Source organism: Impatiens glandulifera, unplaced genomic scaffold (genome assembly GCF_907164915.1).
Source record: "Impatiens glandulifera unplaced genomic scaffold, dImpGla2.1, whole genome shotgun sequence".
In the NCBI taxonomy this organism is placed as follows: domain Eukaryota; kingdom Viridiplantae; phylum Streptophyta; class Magnoliopsida; order Ericales; family Balsaminaceae; genus Impatiens; species Impatiens glandulifera.
In genome coordinates this window covers 19023-39455 of record NW_025919068.1, presented here as the reverse complement: position 1 = coordinate 39455, position 20433 = coordinate 19023, and the positions used below count along the sequence as shown (strand labels likewise).

Below are 20433 nucleotides of genomic sequence, written 5' to 3'. Positions count from 1 at the left end.
GTAATTAAAGAGTGGTGACATTGAGAGATAATTTGAGGTAGAGAATGTGAGAGAGATATGTGACATTATCTAATGTTTAGAAAAATAAATAGTGCAAGGAAAGATGACAGAAAAATTATTTTATTTTACCAGTCAATCAGATTTCGCCACAAGTATTATTCAACTAAAGAAACACTACAAAATTTGGGATGACTAAATTATAAAACGTCGTTACACAAATCACCAACTAATTCATTTCTAAATAATAACTGAGAATGAAGAATCCTCATGACACAAGAGAATTCATTGAAGGGACAATGAAAAAGATTACCTAGAATTTGGTAGGAGTAACAATTATATATAGAGTAGATAGAAAATACAAAATCTCTTCCATATTTCGGTTTGGGCCAATTTTTTTTATTCACTTTTTCATAATATAATATTATTATTTAAATAAAAAAATTAATGCAGTAGGATATAAATAAAAGTCGATCAAACTTAACAATATAAACATTACAAAAATGCAAGGGTCTAAAAATCATAAACTACATCCGAAATTAGGGGGTGAGCATTGGGTGAATTAATCGGAAATCCAATCCGATCCGAATCCGAAATACTAAATTCGTATTGGATATTTCAGATTAGATTGAGATCAGATCGGATTGAGTCCGGATCGGATAAATTCAGATTGTATTAGGATTATCCAAATTCCAAACTATCTAAATAAAAATATACTTTTCAATTTGTTTTTCTTTAAATTAATTTCACCTCAATATAATATATTTTTTTTACTTATTTGTGCATCGTTTAGTTAACAAGATTTTTTTTTTTTCAGATTCAAATTATAAATTAACAAACTTAATTATAACATTACAAATTTAATACAATTTCTTTATAATTAAACATATTAAACAATAAATAATAAAATAATTTAAGTAATTAATTTTTTCTTAATTCAAGTGGTGAAAATTTAACCAACTAATTAATCCGAACTGAATCCGAATTACAAAATTGGATTAACTATTTCAATTTTGATTAAATTCTGATAAAATTTAATTCAAATGGATATAAATAATCTAATTAATTTAAAGTTATTAAATAATTTCAAATTAACATTTACAAATATATAAATACTTTTAGTTTGAATGGTCAAAACCGTATTTAATCTAGTTCATATTCAATCTGTATTATTTAATAAAATGGATTGAATTACTAATAGAATAAATTTAGTTTGAATTTAATACATATTTGAAAAAAACAAAAAAACAGATTGATTTTATCGTTTGAATCGACATATCCGAAATGCAACAATATTAACCATTTAAGAACTAAAAAAAATATTTTTTTTTTCAAACAACCTACATCTAGAATGTAGATAGACTACTTAGCCTGACAAAGTCAAATATAACTGCTTATTTATTTCATTCAATCATCTATCAAAATTATTTTTGTGTAGTGTGTGCATAATCTATATATATTTGAGTCATTTAATAATTTTCAAATAATTCAAAACTTTTCACATATTTCATAAATTTATAAATTAAAATATTATTTATTATTATTATTAAATATTAATACATTTAAATTCTTCCTATCAAATAATATAATTTTTATGATTTCAATATATATTATGAAATATTTGTGTATAAATAATATATTTTAAATTATTTATTATACATTACTTTTTATTTGAAATTGTTATACACTTATTTTTGTTTGAAAATAGGTTTGTGTACATTTACTTTTGCTTAAAATTGCTCTTATATATTTATTTTATTTGAATTTATACGCTAAATATATAAAATTATTTAAAATATTATAAAATTATTAATTTGTGTTGAAAATATGCACAAATTTATTTTATACGTGGTATATCTATTTCTTATTTTTCTAAATTCTATTACGGACAAAACTTTCACAATCGTATTGAGATGAATATTTCAACTTCATTTTCAAACGACGATGATGTTGTTACTCGTTTGTCTCCTCTATATTTAAATATTATGTGTTTGTATTGTATCATCAAAATCATCTCTAAATAATAATAAAAAATTGATGTTGAAAAGAAAAAATGTTCGATATAATTCTATAGTTAAAATATAAATAATATGATAAAAATTACAAAATATAAAATATGATACCGTAATACAAAACTCTTAATATACTCGAATATGTCTGCTATATAAGATTTACATCAAAAGAGCGATTATCTTCTAGTGAGAATAAATTGAGACTTGAGAATGAATGTAATTTGATTTGAAGACAAAAGAAATTTTTTAGACAAAATAAGCTCTAATCCAAATATTAGGAACACAATCTGGATGTAATCTTAAATGATGGATGATTTTAAATTAATTATAAAGAAGGTTTAAATTTCGACCGTAAAATAAAAATTGTATACTTGGAGTACTCCATGTTATTTATTTTGTATGGTTTGAAAAAATCTAAATATTTCAAACAAAAATAAATGTATTAGAAATAATTTCAAACAAAATAAATATATATAAAACAATTTCAAACAAAATAATATTTTATTTTTTTATTTTTTTTGTTTAACTAAGTTTTAAATATATTATTATGTTATATCTATTAGTCCTATAATATTTTATAATATAGTATATTGAAATGATTATTTTTGGTAAAATGACTTAAAGGGTATTAATAAATATAAATAAAATAAAAAAATTATAATTTAAAATAAAAAAACATTTTAATATTTGATTAATAAAATGAATAATGTAATTATTAAAAAGTAATCGATTAAAAATTAATTTTGATTGTGTTTTTTTTAAAATCCAAAAATAACCCGACCCAAATCATCCTTGACATTAAAATACTGTCCTTTTTCTACAACGGTACAATTGTTTTAATTTTTTATTTTTTTTTTGCTAACAGTACAATTGTTTTAATTGAGTGACCCTTGACCAATTTATTTGAAATTGTAAATGTAAATAATAATATATATTTCTAGCTTATATAATAATTTAACTTAAAAGTTAATGATCATATAAGACACTTAAAAGTTATTAATCAACTTTGAAAACTCTTTAATTACCTAACAAAAGTAATTAAATAGGAGTAACACTGAGAGATAATTTGATGGAGAGGACATGGCAAAAAACATGTGATATGACATCACTATATGGTTAGAGAAAAAAAAAATAGATAAATTATTTTATTTTTTCGGTCAATAAAATCGTGTCACTTCTTTCCCTTTCTCATTTTTCCCTCAATTTTATTTCATAGATCATTTCTATATTAAAAGATTGCTTTCGGGTGATCTTATTTTTCTAACTAGAAGGGACTAGAAAACAATCAAAACATTTAATGTAAATGAGCATTAACGACGTAATAATGATAAAAAAATATTGTCCAAACTAAAAAAAATACTATAAAATTTGAGATGACTAAATTGTAAAAAATTTCACAAAACACCAACTAATTCATTTCTAAATAATAATAACAAGAGAATGAAGAATTCTCATGACACAAGAGAATTCATTGAAGGGACAATGAAAAAGATTACCTAGACATTGATAGGAGTTACAATTATATAATAAATATAGACTAGATAGAAAATACAAAATCTCTTCCAATATTTGGATTTGAGCTAATTTGTTTATTCATTTTTCATGTTATAATATTATTATTTAAATAAAATAAAATAAATAATACAAGATATAAATAAGAGTAGTTTAAATTTAACAATAAAAACACAAGTCTCTAAAACTAATAAATTAATCATTTAAGAAAGTACCTAGACATAAATAAAATAAAATAAAAAAAAATTTCAAACCATCCTACAATGATCTAGAATGTAGATACAAACTACTATTTGAATCTATATATTCGAGTTATTTAATAATTTTCAAATAATTCAAAGCTTTCCACATATTTCATCAATTTATAAATTAAAATATTATTTATTATTATTAAATATCAATATCATTTAAATTCTTTATATCAAATAATATAATTTTTTATGATTTCATTATATATAAAATAATGTGGCTAATAATACATTCAATTAAGTTTAAAATATCTCCATATAAATGATCATCTTTTAAATTGTTCATTATACTTTTTTTATTTAATTTAAAATTGTTTTTATACACTTATTTCTGTTTGAAAATTTATTTATATGCATTTACTTTTGTTTAAAATTGCTATGGTATATTTATTTTATTTTAATTTATACCTTAAATATCTAAAATCATTTAAAATACCTTAAATATCTAAAATCATTTAAAATATTATAAAATCGTTAATTTGTGTTGAAAATATGCACAAATTTCATTTATATGTAGTATATCCATTTTTATTTTCCAAGTTTTACTACAGGCAAAACTTTTACATTCGTCTTGAGATGACTATTTCAACTTCATTCTCAAACGACGACACGTCTACAATATTTCATTTCCCAACAACGATGTTATAGACTAAGACGACGATGATATTGTTACTCGTTCGTCTCCTCCATATTTAAATATTATGTGTTTGTATTGTATTATCAAAATAATCTCTAAATAATAATAAAATATTGATATTGAGAAGAGAAAATGTTTAATATAATCATGTAGTTTAAATATAAATAATATGATATACATTACAAAATATAAAATATGATATTGTTTTACAAAACTCTTAATATACTTAGAATCAGTCAGACTTACACCAAAAGAGTGATTATTTTTTTTTTTAGTGAGAATGAATTAAGACTTAAGAATGAATGTAATTTGATTGGAAGATAAAAAAAAATTACTAGTCAAAATATGTTATAATCCAAATATTATAAACACACTCTAGTTGTAATTTTAAATGATCAATGATTTTAAATTAATTATAAAGACAGTTTAAATTTTGACCGTAAAATAAAAATTGTTTATACTTGGAGTTAGGTTATTTATTTTGAAAAGACCTAACTATTTCAAACAAAAATAAATGCACTAGAAATCATTTCAAACAAACTAATTTTTTGTTTTTTGTTTTTTTATTTAAATAAGTTTTAAATATATTATTATATTATATCTATTAGTCCTATAATAGTGTATGGTTATTCAAATAATCCTTGGCATTAAAATACTGTCCTTTTTCTACAACGGTACAATTGTTTTAATCTTTTTTATTGCTAACAGTACAATTGTTTTAATCGAGTGACCCCTGACCAATTTAGTTGTAATTGTAAATGTAAATAATAATATATATTTCTAGCTTATATAATAATTTAACTTTTTAAAATATTATGAATGTGACTTTTAATTTAAAAAAATTAGTTAACATATTTTTTTTTTATAACAATTTGGTTAAATACAAAAAAAAACTTAACTATATATAAGTTAATAATTTTAAGTATAATATAAAAATTCTAAAAAAATTATTTTGAATTATTGCTAATAATAGATTAATAGTACATGCACATATTTATACTAATATACATATATAATAATAAATTACTAAAATTATTACTAGATTGATAGTACAAGTTTATAATAATTAATTTTAAATTGTACTAAATTAAATATGTAAAATATATAAATTAGTTAAAAAAAAGTCAAATGGATCGAATTTGATTCGATTTAATATGCATATGAAAAAAACATGTTATGTATTTTTTTATTATTATTTATAAGTTAGTTTGATTTAGGTTATTTGAGAATTATACTAAATATTGTTATATCTAATTATATACTTTTTAATCCTCAAATTACTTAATTCATTAACTAAAATAAGATTACTTTATTTTCAATAAAATTTAATTTTTTTTATTATAGTTTAACTAATTAAAATTTTATATCTAAAAAAACAACTCATTGAAAACTCATAAATAACTAACCTCAAACAAGCCTTTAGTGTAGCTGTCTTACTTATAAACTAGAGTTGTGTTTATAGTAAACTTAAATTTTGTTTAATTTAGTAATTGCTTATTTATTTATTTTAAAAAATAATAATTAATTCAAACAGCAAGTTATTTATCGAAAATTAAATTGTAAAATAAGGTTAACAAGTCATAAACAACTAAATAAAAATTTAAGTATTAAATAATATGACATATTTGTAATAATTAAAATTAGAATAACGAAAACCGAACAATCTCCTAATTTATTGAGGGTGATTCCAAAAATCTCTAACAATTAGAGCAAGTCGAACAAATCAATCAAACGGTGTTTGAGAAATCTCTACCAAATAGTCTAAGCGATGTTCTTTATCAAGGGTTGATAAGCAATGTCATAGATGTTTTGTCAAATAATAACTGATAATCTGTATGTCAAAAAAATGAAAAACTCGTATAAATAATGAAAAAACGTCTTTAAGAGTGTCTCTAACTTAAAAATTTGTTTCAGTGACTCTTTATTGGAAATAACCTTAAATTCGGTAATTTCATCTCTTTTGCTGCTAAGAAGGAGACGAACACGAACTCGATAAATGATTATCAAGACAATCTGAGGGTATGAGCTACAAACTATAAAAATTCAGAAAATTCAGAAATCTGTTCCAACTAAACAAGATTTTGAATCAAAACCCATGACATAAACCAAATCTGATTAAGAAAGACTTTGATTTCACTGTTATCACTGATAACGAATATATGATACATTTTAATGACTATACAGTGTTATCACTGATAATGAATTCGGTCAAATTACAGTTGACCATTCATTATATCTCAAAGGAATCAAACATGTTCTTAAACGAAAAGTATGATTAATTAAATGTAATAAAACATGATTAATATGGTTATAATTACAGTTACTTTGAGCTCCTAAAAGAAGAATCCAGCTCTTAAGCTGCCAACTGACAGCCATTTTTAGTTTTCAGATGTACCATGGTGGGCCCCACTACCATGTGCATCCACTCATCGCCCAGCCCCCCTCTCCTCTCCTCTCCACTCCTCTCTCCCATCACCATATCACTCTCTCACACACACACATACACACACACAACACACAAACGTTAAACAAAACCATGTTCCATGTTCTTCGTCTTCTACCTCCAAAATCAAATACTTTTTTTCTCAACCTTTAAAACTTTCCCACAACATTATACCAGAAAAAGTGGATCCTTCTTTCTGATCTCCTCTCTATCTCTCACTTCAAATTTGCTTATCGTGATGAAAATTCCAACGGGGATAGGGTTCTTTCTTGCCTTAATTTCTTCAATCCTCATCTCGGTTCATTCTCAGACTAACCCAACAGATTCCGATGTGATGATATCTTTAAAGAAGAGCTTAAACCCGTCTCCGGAACTTGGTTGGTCCGACCCAGATCCTTGCAACTGGAAACATATTAGCTGCTCTGATGATAAACGGGTCACCCGTATTCAAATCGGGCATCAGAATCTTCAAGGTACTCTCTCCCCTAATCTCTCTTATCTAACTCGACTTGAGAGATTAGAGCTTCAATGGAACAACATTTCAGGGCCATTACCCACTTTGAGAAACTTTACTTCATTACAAGTTATAATGCTTAGTAATAACCAGTTTACTTCAATTCCTTCTGATTTCTTCTCCGGCATGACGTCACTACAATCTGTTGAGATTGATAATAACCCGTTTTCTTCTTGGGAGTTACCCGAAAGTCTCCGTGATGCCTCGACGTTGCAGAATTTCTCGGCGAATAATGCCAACATCACTGGAAATTTACCCGATTTCTTTGGTCCGGATGAGTTTCCGGGTCTTGTGAATCTGCATTTGGCTTTCAATTCATTGGATGGAGGATTACCATCTAGCTTTTCCGGTTCACAAATTGAATCCATTTGGGTGAACGGGCAAAAGAGTGATAGTAAGCTCACCGGAGATATAGATGTTATTCAGAACATGACGTTTCTAAAAGAAGCTTGGTTTCACTCAAACGGGTTTTCGGGTCCATTGCCTGATTTCTCGGGTTTGATGAATTTGGAGAGTTTAAGCCTTAGGGATAATCACTTCACCGGTCCTATTCCTCTGTCTTTGATGAATCTCACTTCCTTAAAGATTGTCAATTTGACTAATAACTTGTTTCAAGGACCAACTCCTAAGTTTGCGAATTCGGTTTCTCTCGATTTATCCGACGATACCAACAGCTTTTGCCTGCCCGAACCGATTGACTGCGACCCGCGTGTGAACACATTGCTATCCATCGCCAAATCCACGGGTTATCCAGAAAGATTAGCCGAGAATTGGAAGGGAAATGACCCTTGTTTGAATTGGTTCGGAATAACTTGTAACAACGGGAATATTACTATAGTAAATTTCGAAAAAATGGGTCTAAACGGGTCAATTTCGCCCGATTTCGCCTCGCTCAAGTCCCTTCAAAGGCTAGTTCTTGCCGATAACAATTTCACGGGCACCATCCCGCAAGAGCTCTCTGCATTGCCATCCCTAGCCGAAATCGACGTATCGAACAATCGCCTTCATGGGAAAATCCCATCTTTTCGGAGCAATGTGATCGTGAACACAAATGGTAATCCCGATATCGGAAAGCCAGATGATAATTCCGCCACACCCGGATCTTCGTCGAATGATAACAACGGGTCTAAAAAAGGACCCGGGTCGAGAAACGGGTCAGAACAGTCCAAGAATTGGATTGGAATCGTCGTGCTCTCGATTCTCGGTGCTATCATCTTGACATTATTCGTGGGTTTAACTGTTTTTTGTTTCTACAAGAGAAAACAAAAGCGGTTCGGCCAAGTTCAGAGCCCAAACGCGATGGTAATCCACCCCCGCTTCTCGGGATCAGACAACGACAGCGTGAAGATAACCGTGGCGGGCTCGAGCGTGAGCGTGGGTGCGATGAGCGAAACGCACGCGTTTCCCGGGAGTGAAAGCGGGGACAACATTCAAATGGGGGAGAGCACGGGTAACATGGTAATTTCAATCCAAGTGTTGAAGAACGTTACTAACAACTTTAGCAAAGAAAACATATTGGGACAAGGCGGTTTCGGCACGGTTTACAAAGGGGAATTGCACGACGGGACAAAAATTGCGGTTAAGAGGATGGAATCGGGTGTTATTACGGGTAAAGGGTTGTCGGAGTTCAAGTCGGAGATCGCGGTTTTGACTAAGGTTAGACATAGGAACCTGGTGGCTCTCTTAGGTTATTGTTTGGATGGAAATGAGAAGTTGCTTGTGTATGAATACATGCCTCAAGGAACACTTAGCCGTCATTTGTTTAGTTGGGCGGTTGAAGGAATTAAACCGTTAGAATGGACAAGAAGATTGACTATAGCTTTGGATGTGGCTAGAGGAGTTGAATATCTTCATAATTTGGCTCATCAAAGCTTCATTCATAGAGATTTGAAGCCTTCCAATATTCTTCTTGGCGATGATATGAGGGCAAAGGTTGGGGATTTTGGTCTAGTTCGTCTCGCCCCCGAAGGGAAAGGTTCCATTGAAACTCGAATAGCCGGAACCTTCGGTTATCTTGCTCCCGAGTATGCAGGTATTTCTTTCGCCCACCTGCCCTTTATTTACAATTCATATTTGGATTTACAATAAACGCTTTTGACTCTATTGTAGTGACTGGCCGAGTTACAACTAAGGTCGACGTGTTCAGTTTTGGAGTAATCTTGATGGAGTTGATAACGGGAAGGAAAGCATTGGACGAGAGCCAACCGGAGGAGAGTATGCATCTAGTAACATGGTTCCGAAGAATCCATCTTAACAAGGATGGTTTTAGGAAAGCGATTGACCCTTCCATAGACGCGACCGAGGATGAAGTGTTTGCAAGTATAAGCACGGTGGCTGAGCTGGCGGGACATTGTTCCGCCAGGGAGCCATACCAGAGGCCCGACATGGGTCACGCGGTGAATGTACTTTCGTCGCTTGTGGAGATTTGGAAGCCGTCGGATCAGAACTCCGACGACATATACGGCATAGACTTCGACATGTCATTGCCGCAGGCTCTTAAGAAATGGCAAGCGTTTGAAGGGAGAAGTCAAATGGAATCGACTTCTTCTTCGTCATTTCTCCCTAGCATGGATAACACGCAAACGAGCATACCTACTCGACCGTATGGATTTGCAGAGTCGTTTAATTCGTTGGATGGGAGGTGATATATTGTTAGATGATTTGTGTCCATTATTGTGTGTTTGATTGTTTCTTAGTTGCTAGTTTTGTTAAGGTTTGAAGTGATGTTGATTTGGATCATGATTCCTTGTTTGGTTTTAGTGCAAAACTAGAAAAGATAAGAAATATTTGTGATTTTTTTCAAAAAATAAAAGTTCATTCATCCATTAGAAACCACAAAATATCAAAACAAAATGGACACTATAGTTTACACAAAAAAAATTCACAGCATGGGAAGGAATTCTATTATTCTACAACCTCTTTTGACTATATTTTGTTTTGTATTTTCATTTTCATTTTCATGTTCTTATTTTGTTTTATTTTGTCTATAAACTTTGTAACTTGTCAAGTAAATATAAGTTGTAATTTTAATTTAGATGTTTGTAATACTATTTTTCATCCAATATATAATATAATAGAATGATCTAATGTTTCATTATCTCCATGTTTTTTTTTTTTAATTTACAGCTAGCTCAAACTTGCTGTCATAGATTCTAATTTTTTTTACTTAAATAATACCATATAATAGTACAAATTATGTTCTTTTTTTGCTTTTTTAAAGCATTAATTTCTTTAAAACAATTCATTTCATCCGATGCATAAAAGAAAATTTAGTGTCCTTTCGTGGTGGTGGGTTAATTATTAGTGACTTTAATGTACAAATGGAGGGGTTTAGCCATTAGACTTTAGGGGAGGTCCCAATTATGGCATATTGGCATTATTTAGGCTTTGGAATATGGGGACCTAAATCATTTAATTCAATGAATCTTTGTTCCCTTTGCTTTAGGGTTTCCCTTATTTTCATGGATTTTGGAGGGACAAAGCTCACCCACTTACAAGACAGCTAAAATGTAGATAAAAAAAGTAATGTTAAAAGAATTAAAGGAGATCATAAGCACATGCTAAGGTATAAAAATTAAGAGAATAGGAAATTCACTTTTTTTAATTTCTAAAAGTGAAGTAACTTCTTATACTTAAAAATCACTTTAAGCGTCGTCTTATTTTAATATATAATTTTTCTTTGGTGTATAATCATCGGGTATGGATGTTTTGGCACAAGAAAAATATTTTCAATTATTGAATTAATCTGTATATTAGAAAACAATTTTTGCTTAAATTTGATAACTTTATGATATATTTTAAGAAGATAGCACAACTATGTAATAATGTTTCACTTTAACCGTTAATTCCGATCTTGAGTGGGTATACAACAATTTTATTTTCTAAATTTAACACCTTTTAAAAATAATATAGAGATATATAATATTTTAACGTTAAAATTATAATTTTTTTTTAACTTAATTGCTAGTTATATTTCCATAAGATCAGTTATATAAATGAATAGTTCATATATTTATTTATTTTACGTGATCCTATAAATTATTAAATTATTATTTTAGGACAGTGAATAGAATATTAAACATTTATACTTCCTGCTTTAGTGGTAACATAATAAGTTAGAGACAATTCCATTATTATTGTTATATACAAATTAGAATATATATTTTCTTTATGAAAAGAAAACCAATTCACAAGTCACAATTATAATCATGGAGACAATTAGTTTGCATATGTCGACATATATGCTCATGAATTAATTCAACACTTTAATGCTCTCCTACTTTCCTCTAAGAAATGATTTCTTGAATTTTTGTACTGCAAATTTCACATATATTAATTGTTTCATTTTTTTTTATCAAGTTAACGAATTCATTCAAAGAGTCCAATTCTCGACATTCCCATTCAAAAACAAAACTTTAATCACTTAATTACACTACAAAAATGACAACTCTATCCCATCTTTTAAAAGAAAATAAATATATTATTTCTCCAAATAAGATTAACGACTCAAAAAACAAAAGAATATCTTCAACAAGAAAAATTATTTGTATGTCAGTCGGCTCCATACCCTGTAACAAAATCATTAATTGTTTCTAAGAGTACGCAATCAACTAGTATAAAAAAATATTCTCCCACAAAACGGTAACTAGCTAGTTTACTTGCTCAAATCTGAAACATCGTGAATTTCCATATATGATATATGTCCGACGGACTCTTCTATTATAGTCTTCAGGGACAGCAGACAGGTGACAGCACACAATCATGTCTTCCTGTTTCGTGTCCGGAGAATTTGGAGGTGCAATGCAAATTCAAATTTTTGGGTCCCTAAAACAGTAAAAAACAAATTAATTTTTTTTAATAATATAAAATTAGATATAAATGATTAATATATTATAATACAGAAATAAGAAATTAAAAAAAAAGATAAAAAATTATTTATATATATTATATAATATATTTTTAATATTAAAATAAAAAATAAAAAAATAAGATTAATCATATAATACTATTAAATATTAAAACATGAGTGCCTTAGACCATCTCCAACCCAAAAACCCATTCTCAAACTCAAAATGCAGTAAGTGTCCCATCAAACAGTAATTCATCTCCAACCCAAAAACTCATTTTCAAACTCAAAAGAATATTTTTAGAATATTCCCTTTTACACACCTTTTCAATTCTACCTATATATTTATCAACTTTACAAATTAAATCCTAATATTTTTCAAAATCACACTCATTAAATAAAATGAATTATAAATTAATAATTTATACACATACAAAAACAAATTAAACCTCATTAAATAAATAAACACAAATTATACTATACTAACAATAAAATTATATCAAAGCAAATATTATTAAAAAACAAATTAAATATTATTAAATAAACTCAATTACATTACATAAATAAAAAAAATGATATCAAAACAAATATTATTAAATTATTTTGTTATTTTTTAGTTTTTTTTTTATCAATGTTATTCATTATTAAATTTATGATATTTAAAAAATATTAATATTAATAAAAAGAAAATGATAAAAATAAAACATAAAAAACATATCAATAATTATATAAAATATGAAATATATAAGATTAACATAATAATATAGTTAGAGGACCATTTTGTTTTTTTAAAAATTTTTGAGTATGTGAATAGTAAATACTCAAATTTGGGTTTTTATCTGAGAGAAAATGGGTATAAACTCATTTTGGGTTTTGTTTTAGAGGTGGGTTGGAGGAGAAAAACCCATTTTGGGGGTCATTTTGCAGTTGGGTTGGAGTTGCCCTTATAAAAGTTGGAATATGCAACTTCATAAATTGCTTTTTCTATGTTTCTTCTCCAAACCTATGGCAGTGTGCGCTTCATTCTGTCCTCTTGCGCGTAAAGTACTGCAACATGACCGACCCTGAAATAAACTCAACAATCCAATGGTTAGGGCAGACCAAATTTCAGCTCATTTGTTAAAAAAATAATAAAAGTTTTAATTAAATTTATTTATTTATTTTAAAAAAAGTATTTCTTAATAATTTTAGACTTTTTTTTTATTTGATTATTAGTTTAAATCTAAAAAATAATTTTTTAAATAATGGTAGCAAACATATTTTTTTTTACATTTTTGTAAGTGGTATGAGTACCCAATTATCAGGTCCTTGAGTGACTTATTAGCTGGTTGGGTTGCTGGCCCGCAGATCCGACAGAAAACTAAATTTCTAAATAAAATAAAATGGTTCATAATAAATTAGATTTATAATGGAAGGACTTAAATGAAGAAAACAATAGTTTTAGTGTGAATTTTATTTGACTAGAATATTTCAAATGCTTATTTACGTGTTTAGTCTTTTTTTTTTAATTTTAATTTATTTTATATTCGTCCATTTGGTTCTTTAATTGTTAACGTGTTTCTCATCACGTGGGACAAGCTGTACAGTTCATTTTTTCTGTGTGCCACCAACATATTTAATTAAGAATCATTTTAAAAGATTGAGCACATTTAATAAATAAAAAAAAAGTTAATAATTTGAATTGTATTTTCATTTACAGTAAAAAAAAAGGTCAAATTTGTGTTAAATTACAAATTTGTTAACAAATATACTTAAAAAGTGTGAATTAAATTAAGTAATTGTATTTTATAACTTAACTTATCACTTAATTTATTAAATTAAGAATTTATTTTTATAGTCTTGAAAATATATTTAAGTTAAATATTAAATTTATTTTACAAGTGAAAAAATTTAAGCTAATTACTCTATTTTTTTTTTACTAAAATACCACTCTTCTAAATTTAATAAATTATTACTATATATTTAAAGTCATATTATGTTTTTTTTATTTTTTTCTCATAATAAGTATAACAATTTTTTTCTTTAATTATAATTCATCATATTATTGTTACGAGAATAATTTTAAACCTCATAAAATAAGATGATTATATCTAAACTAATTATAAAATAGGCAACGTTATATTATATTAATAAATTATAATTTAATAATTTAATATATTAGTTAAAAAATTTATTAATATTTATTTTAATATTTTATTTTAATATATTAAATTATATACTTCAATATACTGAATTTATTAAATAATAAAATTAATATATAAGGGTATAATAGTTTTGATATATATATATAGATATTAGTTTTAAATATATTATTAAATAATTCAAATAGTTGAAATGTTTTTGTTTATTAATTCAATTTATATTTTTATTTTTAAATATTTAAATCATTAAATATTTAAAATTCAGTATTTATATTTAAATTTAAATTTCTAATTTTATTAAACACAAATTTAACATGAAACTCCTTAAGTATAGTATCGTAAATGAAATTCGATTTGAACCAACCTTGTTTGAGGGTTAATAAAATAATTCGTAAATTAAAATGTGATTATAATAGGTTTAATAGATAATCCGCAAACACACTTAACACTTAACCATTTAGCAAGTGCAGAATTTGTCGAATGACGGACTTGGCCAATACTTTTAAGAAAGAAAAAAAAATTGAAATATCATTAATTCAAAATAAAAATAATTTGTAAATTATTTTTATTTTAATTAATAAATTAAATGATATAATTAATTAAGAGATCAGTGAAATAATATTTAACTAAATTAAAATTATTAAAAAAAATCAACAATCATGGTCTAATATCGTTCAAAATTAAGGAGGGCTTTACCCTATATTCCTAAATTCAAAAAATTAGTTATTTTAAAATTAATTTATTAAAACGGTTGGGTGAATAAGAATTATTTAATGTATATAGTACTGATATATCCAATAGGGATAATTGAGGTCGACTTGCCTGAACCTGACTGGTTTATTAATTCAGGTTGAAATAACCTTTTTATTTTATTAGTAATTAATTTGAATCGACTTTGTAATTTTATATAATTAATATCATAAATCTGTGTTTCATATTAAAATAACATCAACATAAAATAAAAATTAAATTAAATTATAAATTCGTTTATAGAATTTTTTTTAAAAAAAAATTGATAAATGAATAAGAAATAATAAACACAAAAATCTTTAAAAAAATATTATAAACATGTTGACGAGTCTTCTCTGAATCATTTAAGGTCGATTCGATTTTGACATATTTATTAATTAGATTAAACTAATCGACTTGAATTCGACCTAACCCCAAAAATAAATGATCATAACCTGATTCTTTCGTGTTCGGATCGTGTTTTCTTGTCGAGTCAGAAATTACCGCACTAAATTATACATCCGGCAAATATAGAGGACTTGATGGAGTACATAACTTGTTAGACCAAATTTAAATTTATTTAATAAAATTGAAAATTTTGGTCCAGATTTACACAAATTTTACAATGTTACCGCAATGAAAAATAATAGTTTAGCTTAAAGATGTAGTTAAAATGGTTGAAAGTTGAAACCTAAATAAACAGGTCATCTGGCAGTGAAGTATTAGGGCCCTTTTTGACCCTTATGACTGGGATAGGAAGAAGGGGTGATCTATATATAGACCAGACTCTAAATTTAGCTTTTGGGCACTGTATTATTCTTAATTGTACAAACCAATTCACGACCTTAATAGTCATGAACATTAACACAATATTAACTTTCTAATATGTAAAACAAACACAACATTAACCATTTCACACAATAAGATGAGTGTATGACAATGTTCTCCCTAATTTCATATTATCATTATATTCAAGGAATCAGAGTTAATTATAACACCATTGAATATTGTGAACTTGATCGAATAATTAATTTTCTCTCAAAATGAAAAAAGAATTTCTCCCCGAGAGAACAATTAATACTTGTTTCACATCTAGCAAATGAAACAAGTATTATTTATTATTATTATTTTTACATTTAAATAATTTTTTATCTTAATTGTGGTACATTTTCAAAAAGTTACTAAATTTATTTATTTTCAAATAAAACTAAAAGAATAACAAACAAAAGCCATCAACGTCCAATCTCTATTAGAACAATCCATAATAGCATAATCCAACAATTTATGAAAAACTAAAGTAAACCATACAACAAGGTTTACAAATAGAACATACCGTCCAAATGAATTTTGTCCAAGACTAGAGACACAAATGGAACTCAAGGAAGGACAATAAAATGGATGAAGATTATAAAAGTTATATTGGTAGGTTAGATCAATGTTAGTTTTCTTGAAGGTCTCGTTGTTTGGGATCAGGGCCGACCCTGGGGTAAGCCCGACAAGCCCATGGGCTAGGGCAGTCCAATCCTTAGGGCAGCCCAATTATTAAATTAGTAAGATATTTTATTAAATTTGTTATGATTTTAATTAAAAAGTGTTGTAGCTTAGTGGTGAAACATAAATATGTAAATCTTTTAGTTGATGGGTTCAAATCTCTTCCAAAACTATTTTTTTAATCAATTTTTTAAATCAGACTTTCTGGTTAGTTTGCCGTGTTGAACAATTACTTGGTTGGTTTTTCTCATGTGAGGAGGGATAAAATAAATATCAAGAGAGGAAATATCTCTTAATGTAAGAACAACATCATAAAACAAATAAGGAAATAAAAGAAATTAAGCAACTAATTAAGAATGACCAAAGCTAGACAAACCTCCAACGGTTCCAAGTCTACAAAGAATATATTCTTTGTTAATCCCACATGCATCCTCTAACGAGTATAAATGGATGACCGACACTGAGTTTTGAGCTGCCTCAGCCTCGGAAAAAAATTGTCAATATTTTTTTTTTGTTGCCCTAGGTATAGTTTAATTTTTTTTAAAAAATAATATTTTTTGTGAGGGTTGAACCTATAACCAAATATAAAAGAGAATTTTTATATTAAACCAACTAAACTACCATATTTTTTTATTTAAAAATACAATAGATTTGACTAAAAATCTCACTACTCGAAATAAATGGGCTGCCCTAACCCGAGGGCTTGCCGGGTTACTCCAGGGCCGACCCTTATAGATCCCAAAAACATTTTGTATTTTAAAACAAAACGTTTTAAGAGCCTCCTAAAATCTAACTCATTTTCAGCAGGTATTATAAGCTTTGATATATTGACTCATTTAATATATTTTTGCCCCAAAATATTATTTCAAACGGTTAGAGAATAACTATATGAATCTGTACAGGTAACACTTAGTTCAAAACTCATCATATTTTCAAAAGTGTGATCTCATCATCAAAATGGATAAATGACAGTTCTTTTCGCCTTGTGAACTATTGATCCGGACCGTATTTAAAATAGTTGAGTTCTTTCAAAAAAAAAAAAAAATCAGATACTTTTGAGATGTACGTAAAATGATCGAACACTTTAACGAGAAAATAATACTTATCAAACCACAAATACCAAATAATTTTGTCTATTAAGAATTTGATAATGCAAATAGAAGTTTATTTTAGCATAATAATGCAAGTAGAAGTAGTTTAAAAATGAAAGATGATCGCAAGTATAAATAGTTTACCAATTAAAAGAGTAAGAATATATATGTTCTCCACATATATATAGGTCAAACTTAATAAATAATTGTGTATGTAGTGGTGTAGGTTTTTGTTTCCCATCTTGGCCTTGCAACGGCATATTTTGTTCCTCTTCCTCAACTTGGTGGTTTATTTTGTTCACCTTTTCCTGAACTCGATTGGTTTTCTACCCTAACCTGTTTTTATCGAGTTTCCCATATATTGAGTTTACTGAAACCCGACTACTTCATTTGAAAACACACATTTTTATCATTTTTCTCATTAGGATATGAATCTAAATTGGATCACAACTAGAAACTAAACTTAATCCATTGCAGATTCAAAAAATATTTACAATTTCACACCAAAGTTCCAAACTTGAATTTAAATATAGAAAATAACTATTTCCAAATAAGTCCAATTTGTGAGTCCCATTTATTCTTATAATAAGCCATAAGAACTAGTACCCTACTATTTAAGATCTAGTAAGGGAATTTTATTGCATCAAAATCAGTCATAATCTCAGCAAATTAATATATATATAATTAAATTCAGTAAAAAAAAAAAAACTAGCCTAAATGACTTGTATCAGACACATTAACAATAATTATATATAATCAAGACCATATAAGTCAAATCAAACCAACCCTAACATTTAGATCCTTCAAAAGCGGAACTCTTCATTTTGTCAAAGTCCACCTGCAATAAATAGGAAAACATGACATTGATTATTAAAGCCCAACATATATTGTCTTAAACTTATAAAGTTGACTAATTTTGTTGCAGTCATTAATTCACCTGTTACATAATTAAGACCTCCCATCTTTTTTTTATTATATTGCAAATTGTTTGGGATCATATAAAGTTCTTTCTCCATTCCAATCCTTAAACACCAAGCAACTTGAAGAAGAGGAAAAACAATGGACTCACCTAAAAAACCCAAGTCTTTTCCCACCAATCTACTCTTCCTCTTCATTCTCATGTCCTCAAATCTTCTCACCCTCTTTGTTTCCACCACTTTCAACAACTCTCATTGCTCTATTCCTTCATCCTCCATCAATATCAACCCTACAAAAACCGCCTCCGAATTTCTAGCCATCACATCTCCCCAAAAGCTTCCTTTCGGTTACAACAACAACTTCGATTCGGACGAGATTCTCCCACCCGTTGGCATGCCTTGTACCTTGTTTCCCGATTATCTCAACCGATATATGTCATACAAGGTTAACGGTTCTTGCCCCGACGATGAGCTACTAGCTCAAAAACTTCTCCTTAAAGGGTGTGAACCGCTTCCTCGTAGAAGGTGTAGACCCGCAGCCTCAAAAGAAGCTATCGAGCCTTACCCAATTCCCAAAAGCCTATGGACAAAGCCTTCCGATACTTCGGTTGTTTGGACCGCGTACACTTGTAAGAGCTATGAGTGTTTAGTCAACCGAAAGCGTAACCAGAAGGCTTTCGATGATTGTAAAGATTGTTTTGACCTCAAGGGTCGCGAAAAAACTCGATGGTTGAAACCGAAAGGCGATGGGATTAACCTCTCGATCGATGAGGTTCTTGCATCGGTGAAGCCGGGGAGTATTCGGATAGGACTTGATATCGGAGGAGGTGTTGCCACTTTCGCGGTTAGAATGAGGGAAAGGAACATAACAATTGTGACCACTTCCATGAATTTAAACGGGCCTTTCAATAATTTCATTGCATCGAGAGGTGTCATACCTTTATACCTCAGTATTTCTCAGAGGCTTCCATTCTTTGACAATACACTCGATATTGTGCATTCCATGCATGTTTTGAGTAATTGGATTCCGTCGACGATGCTACAATTTATGCTTTTCGATATTTATAGGGTGCTTAGGCCAGGTGGGTTGTTTTGGCTAGACAATTTCTTTTGTGTGGGTGAGCAGTTGGATAAATTGTATACGCCACTTATCGATAGTATAGGATTCAAGAAAGTGAAGTGGGTCGTGGGGCGTAAACTCGATAGAGGTCCAGATCTTGAAGAGAAGTATCTTACAGCTTTGCTGCAGAAACCATTGAAGAATTCTTGGTGATATCAGTCATAATGTATATGGTGTTTTATTACACATATCTTCATATATATTTGTTACTCTTTTTTATTATCACATTTGTTTGGTGATTTTCAATAGAGAGATTTGAGTTAGTTATGGATAACTTATGACAATTAACTTGAAATGAACTGATTTGACGAGTTTTTCATCATTTTTTGCGATTTTCGTGATTATTTGGATTAATGAAATAAGTTTATTCTTTAAAAATAATTTAATTTTATGGGAATGTGTCTTTTTAAATTTGTGCCGTATTTTTTTTTTTGTTTTTTAAAGTAAATTATAGAAAAACAAAAATAAAGGAGAGTGAAAAAATATTATGAGAGTGTAAGACAATAATAATAAGTTTAGATTCATTTTGAATGCAGTAAATATAGGTACTATTGTTGTTTAATAATTTAGTATACTAGAAATACATATCTTGATTTCACATTTTAATATGTCCTAATTCTATGTTACCATATTTAAAAATAAAAAATAAAAAATTACATGGTATCAAATGGACTATCTAATCTAGTTCGATATTTGATTCTAAATACGGTATCGGATGAAATCACGGCTAACTAT

General features: G+C 28.0%; 2 protein-coding genes across 2 annotated transcripts; both read left to right on the top strand.

The window, feature by feature from the left end:
* Nucleotides 1–7050: 7050 nt before the first annotated feature.
* On the top strand, nt 7051–10156 carry LOC124917395 (receptor protein kinase TMK1-like). Its single transcript, XM_047457842.1, has 2 exons — nt 7051–9395; nt 9473–10156. The coding sequence occupies exons 1-2, from the start codon at nt 7088–7090 to the stop codon at nt 10006–10008; spliced, it is 2844 nt and encodes a 947-aa protein (XP_047313798.1). The 5' UTR covers nt 7051–7087; the 3' UTR covers nt 10009–10156.
* An 8555-nt stretch (nt 10157–18711) lies between these two features.
* On the top strand, nt 18712–19851 carry LOC124917394 (probable methyltransferase At1g29790). The gene has a single exon (XM_047457841.1). The coding sequence runs from the start codon at nt 18721–18723 to the stop codon at nt 19849–19851; it is 1131 nt and encodes a 376-aa protein (XP_047313797.1). The 5' UTR covers nt 18712–18720.
* The last annotated feature ends 582 nt before the right edge of the window (nt 19852–20433 follow it).

What these genes read in the sequence shown, in the direction of transcription:
- LOC124917395 (XM_047457842.1), top strand. Translation starts at nt 7,088, where the DNA reads ATGAAAATTCCAACGGGGATAGGGTTCTTTCTTGCCTTAATTTCTTCA. An exon ending in TCTTGCTCCCGAGTATGCAG is followed by an intron (nt 9,396 to 9,472) that starts GTATTTCTTTCG and finishes ACTCTATTGTAG; the next exon opens with TGACTGGCCGAGTTACAACT.
- LOC124917394 (XM_047457841.1), top strand. Translation starts at nt 18,721, where the DNA reads ATGGACTCACCTAAAAAACCCAAGTCTTTTCCCACCAATCTACTCTTC.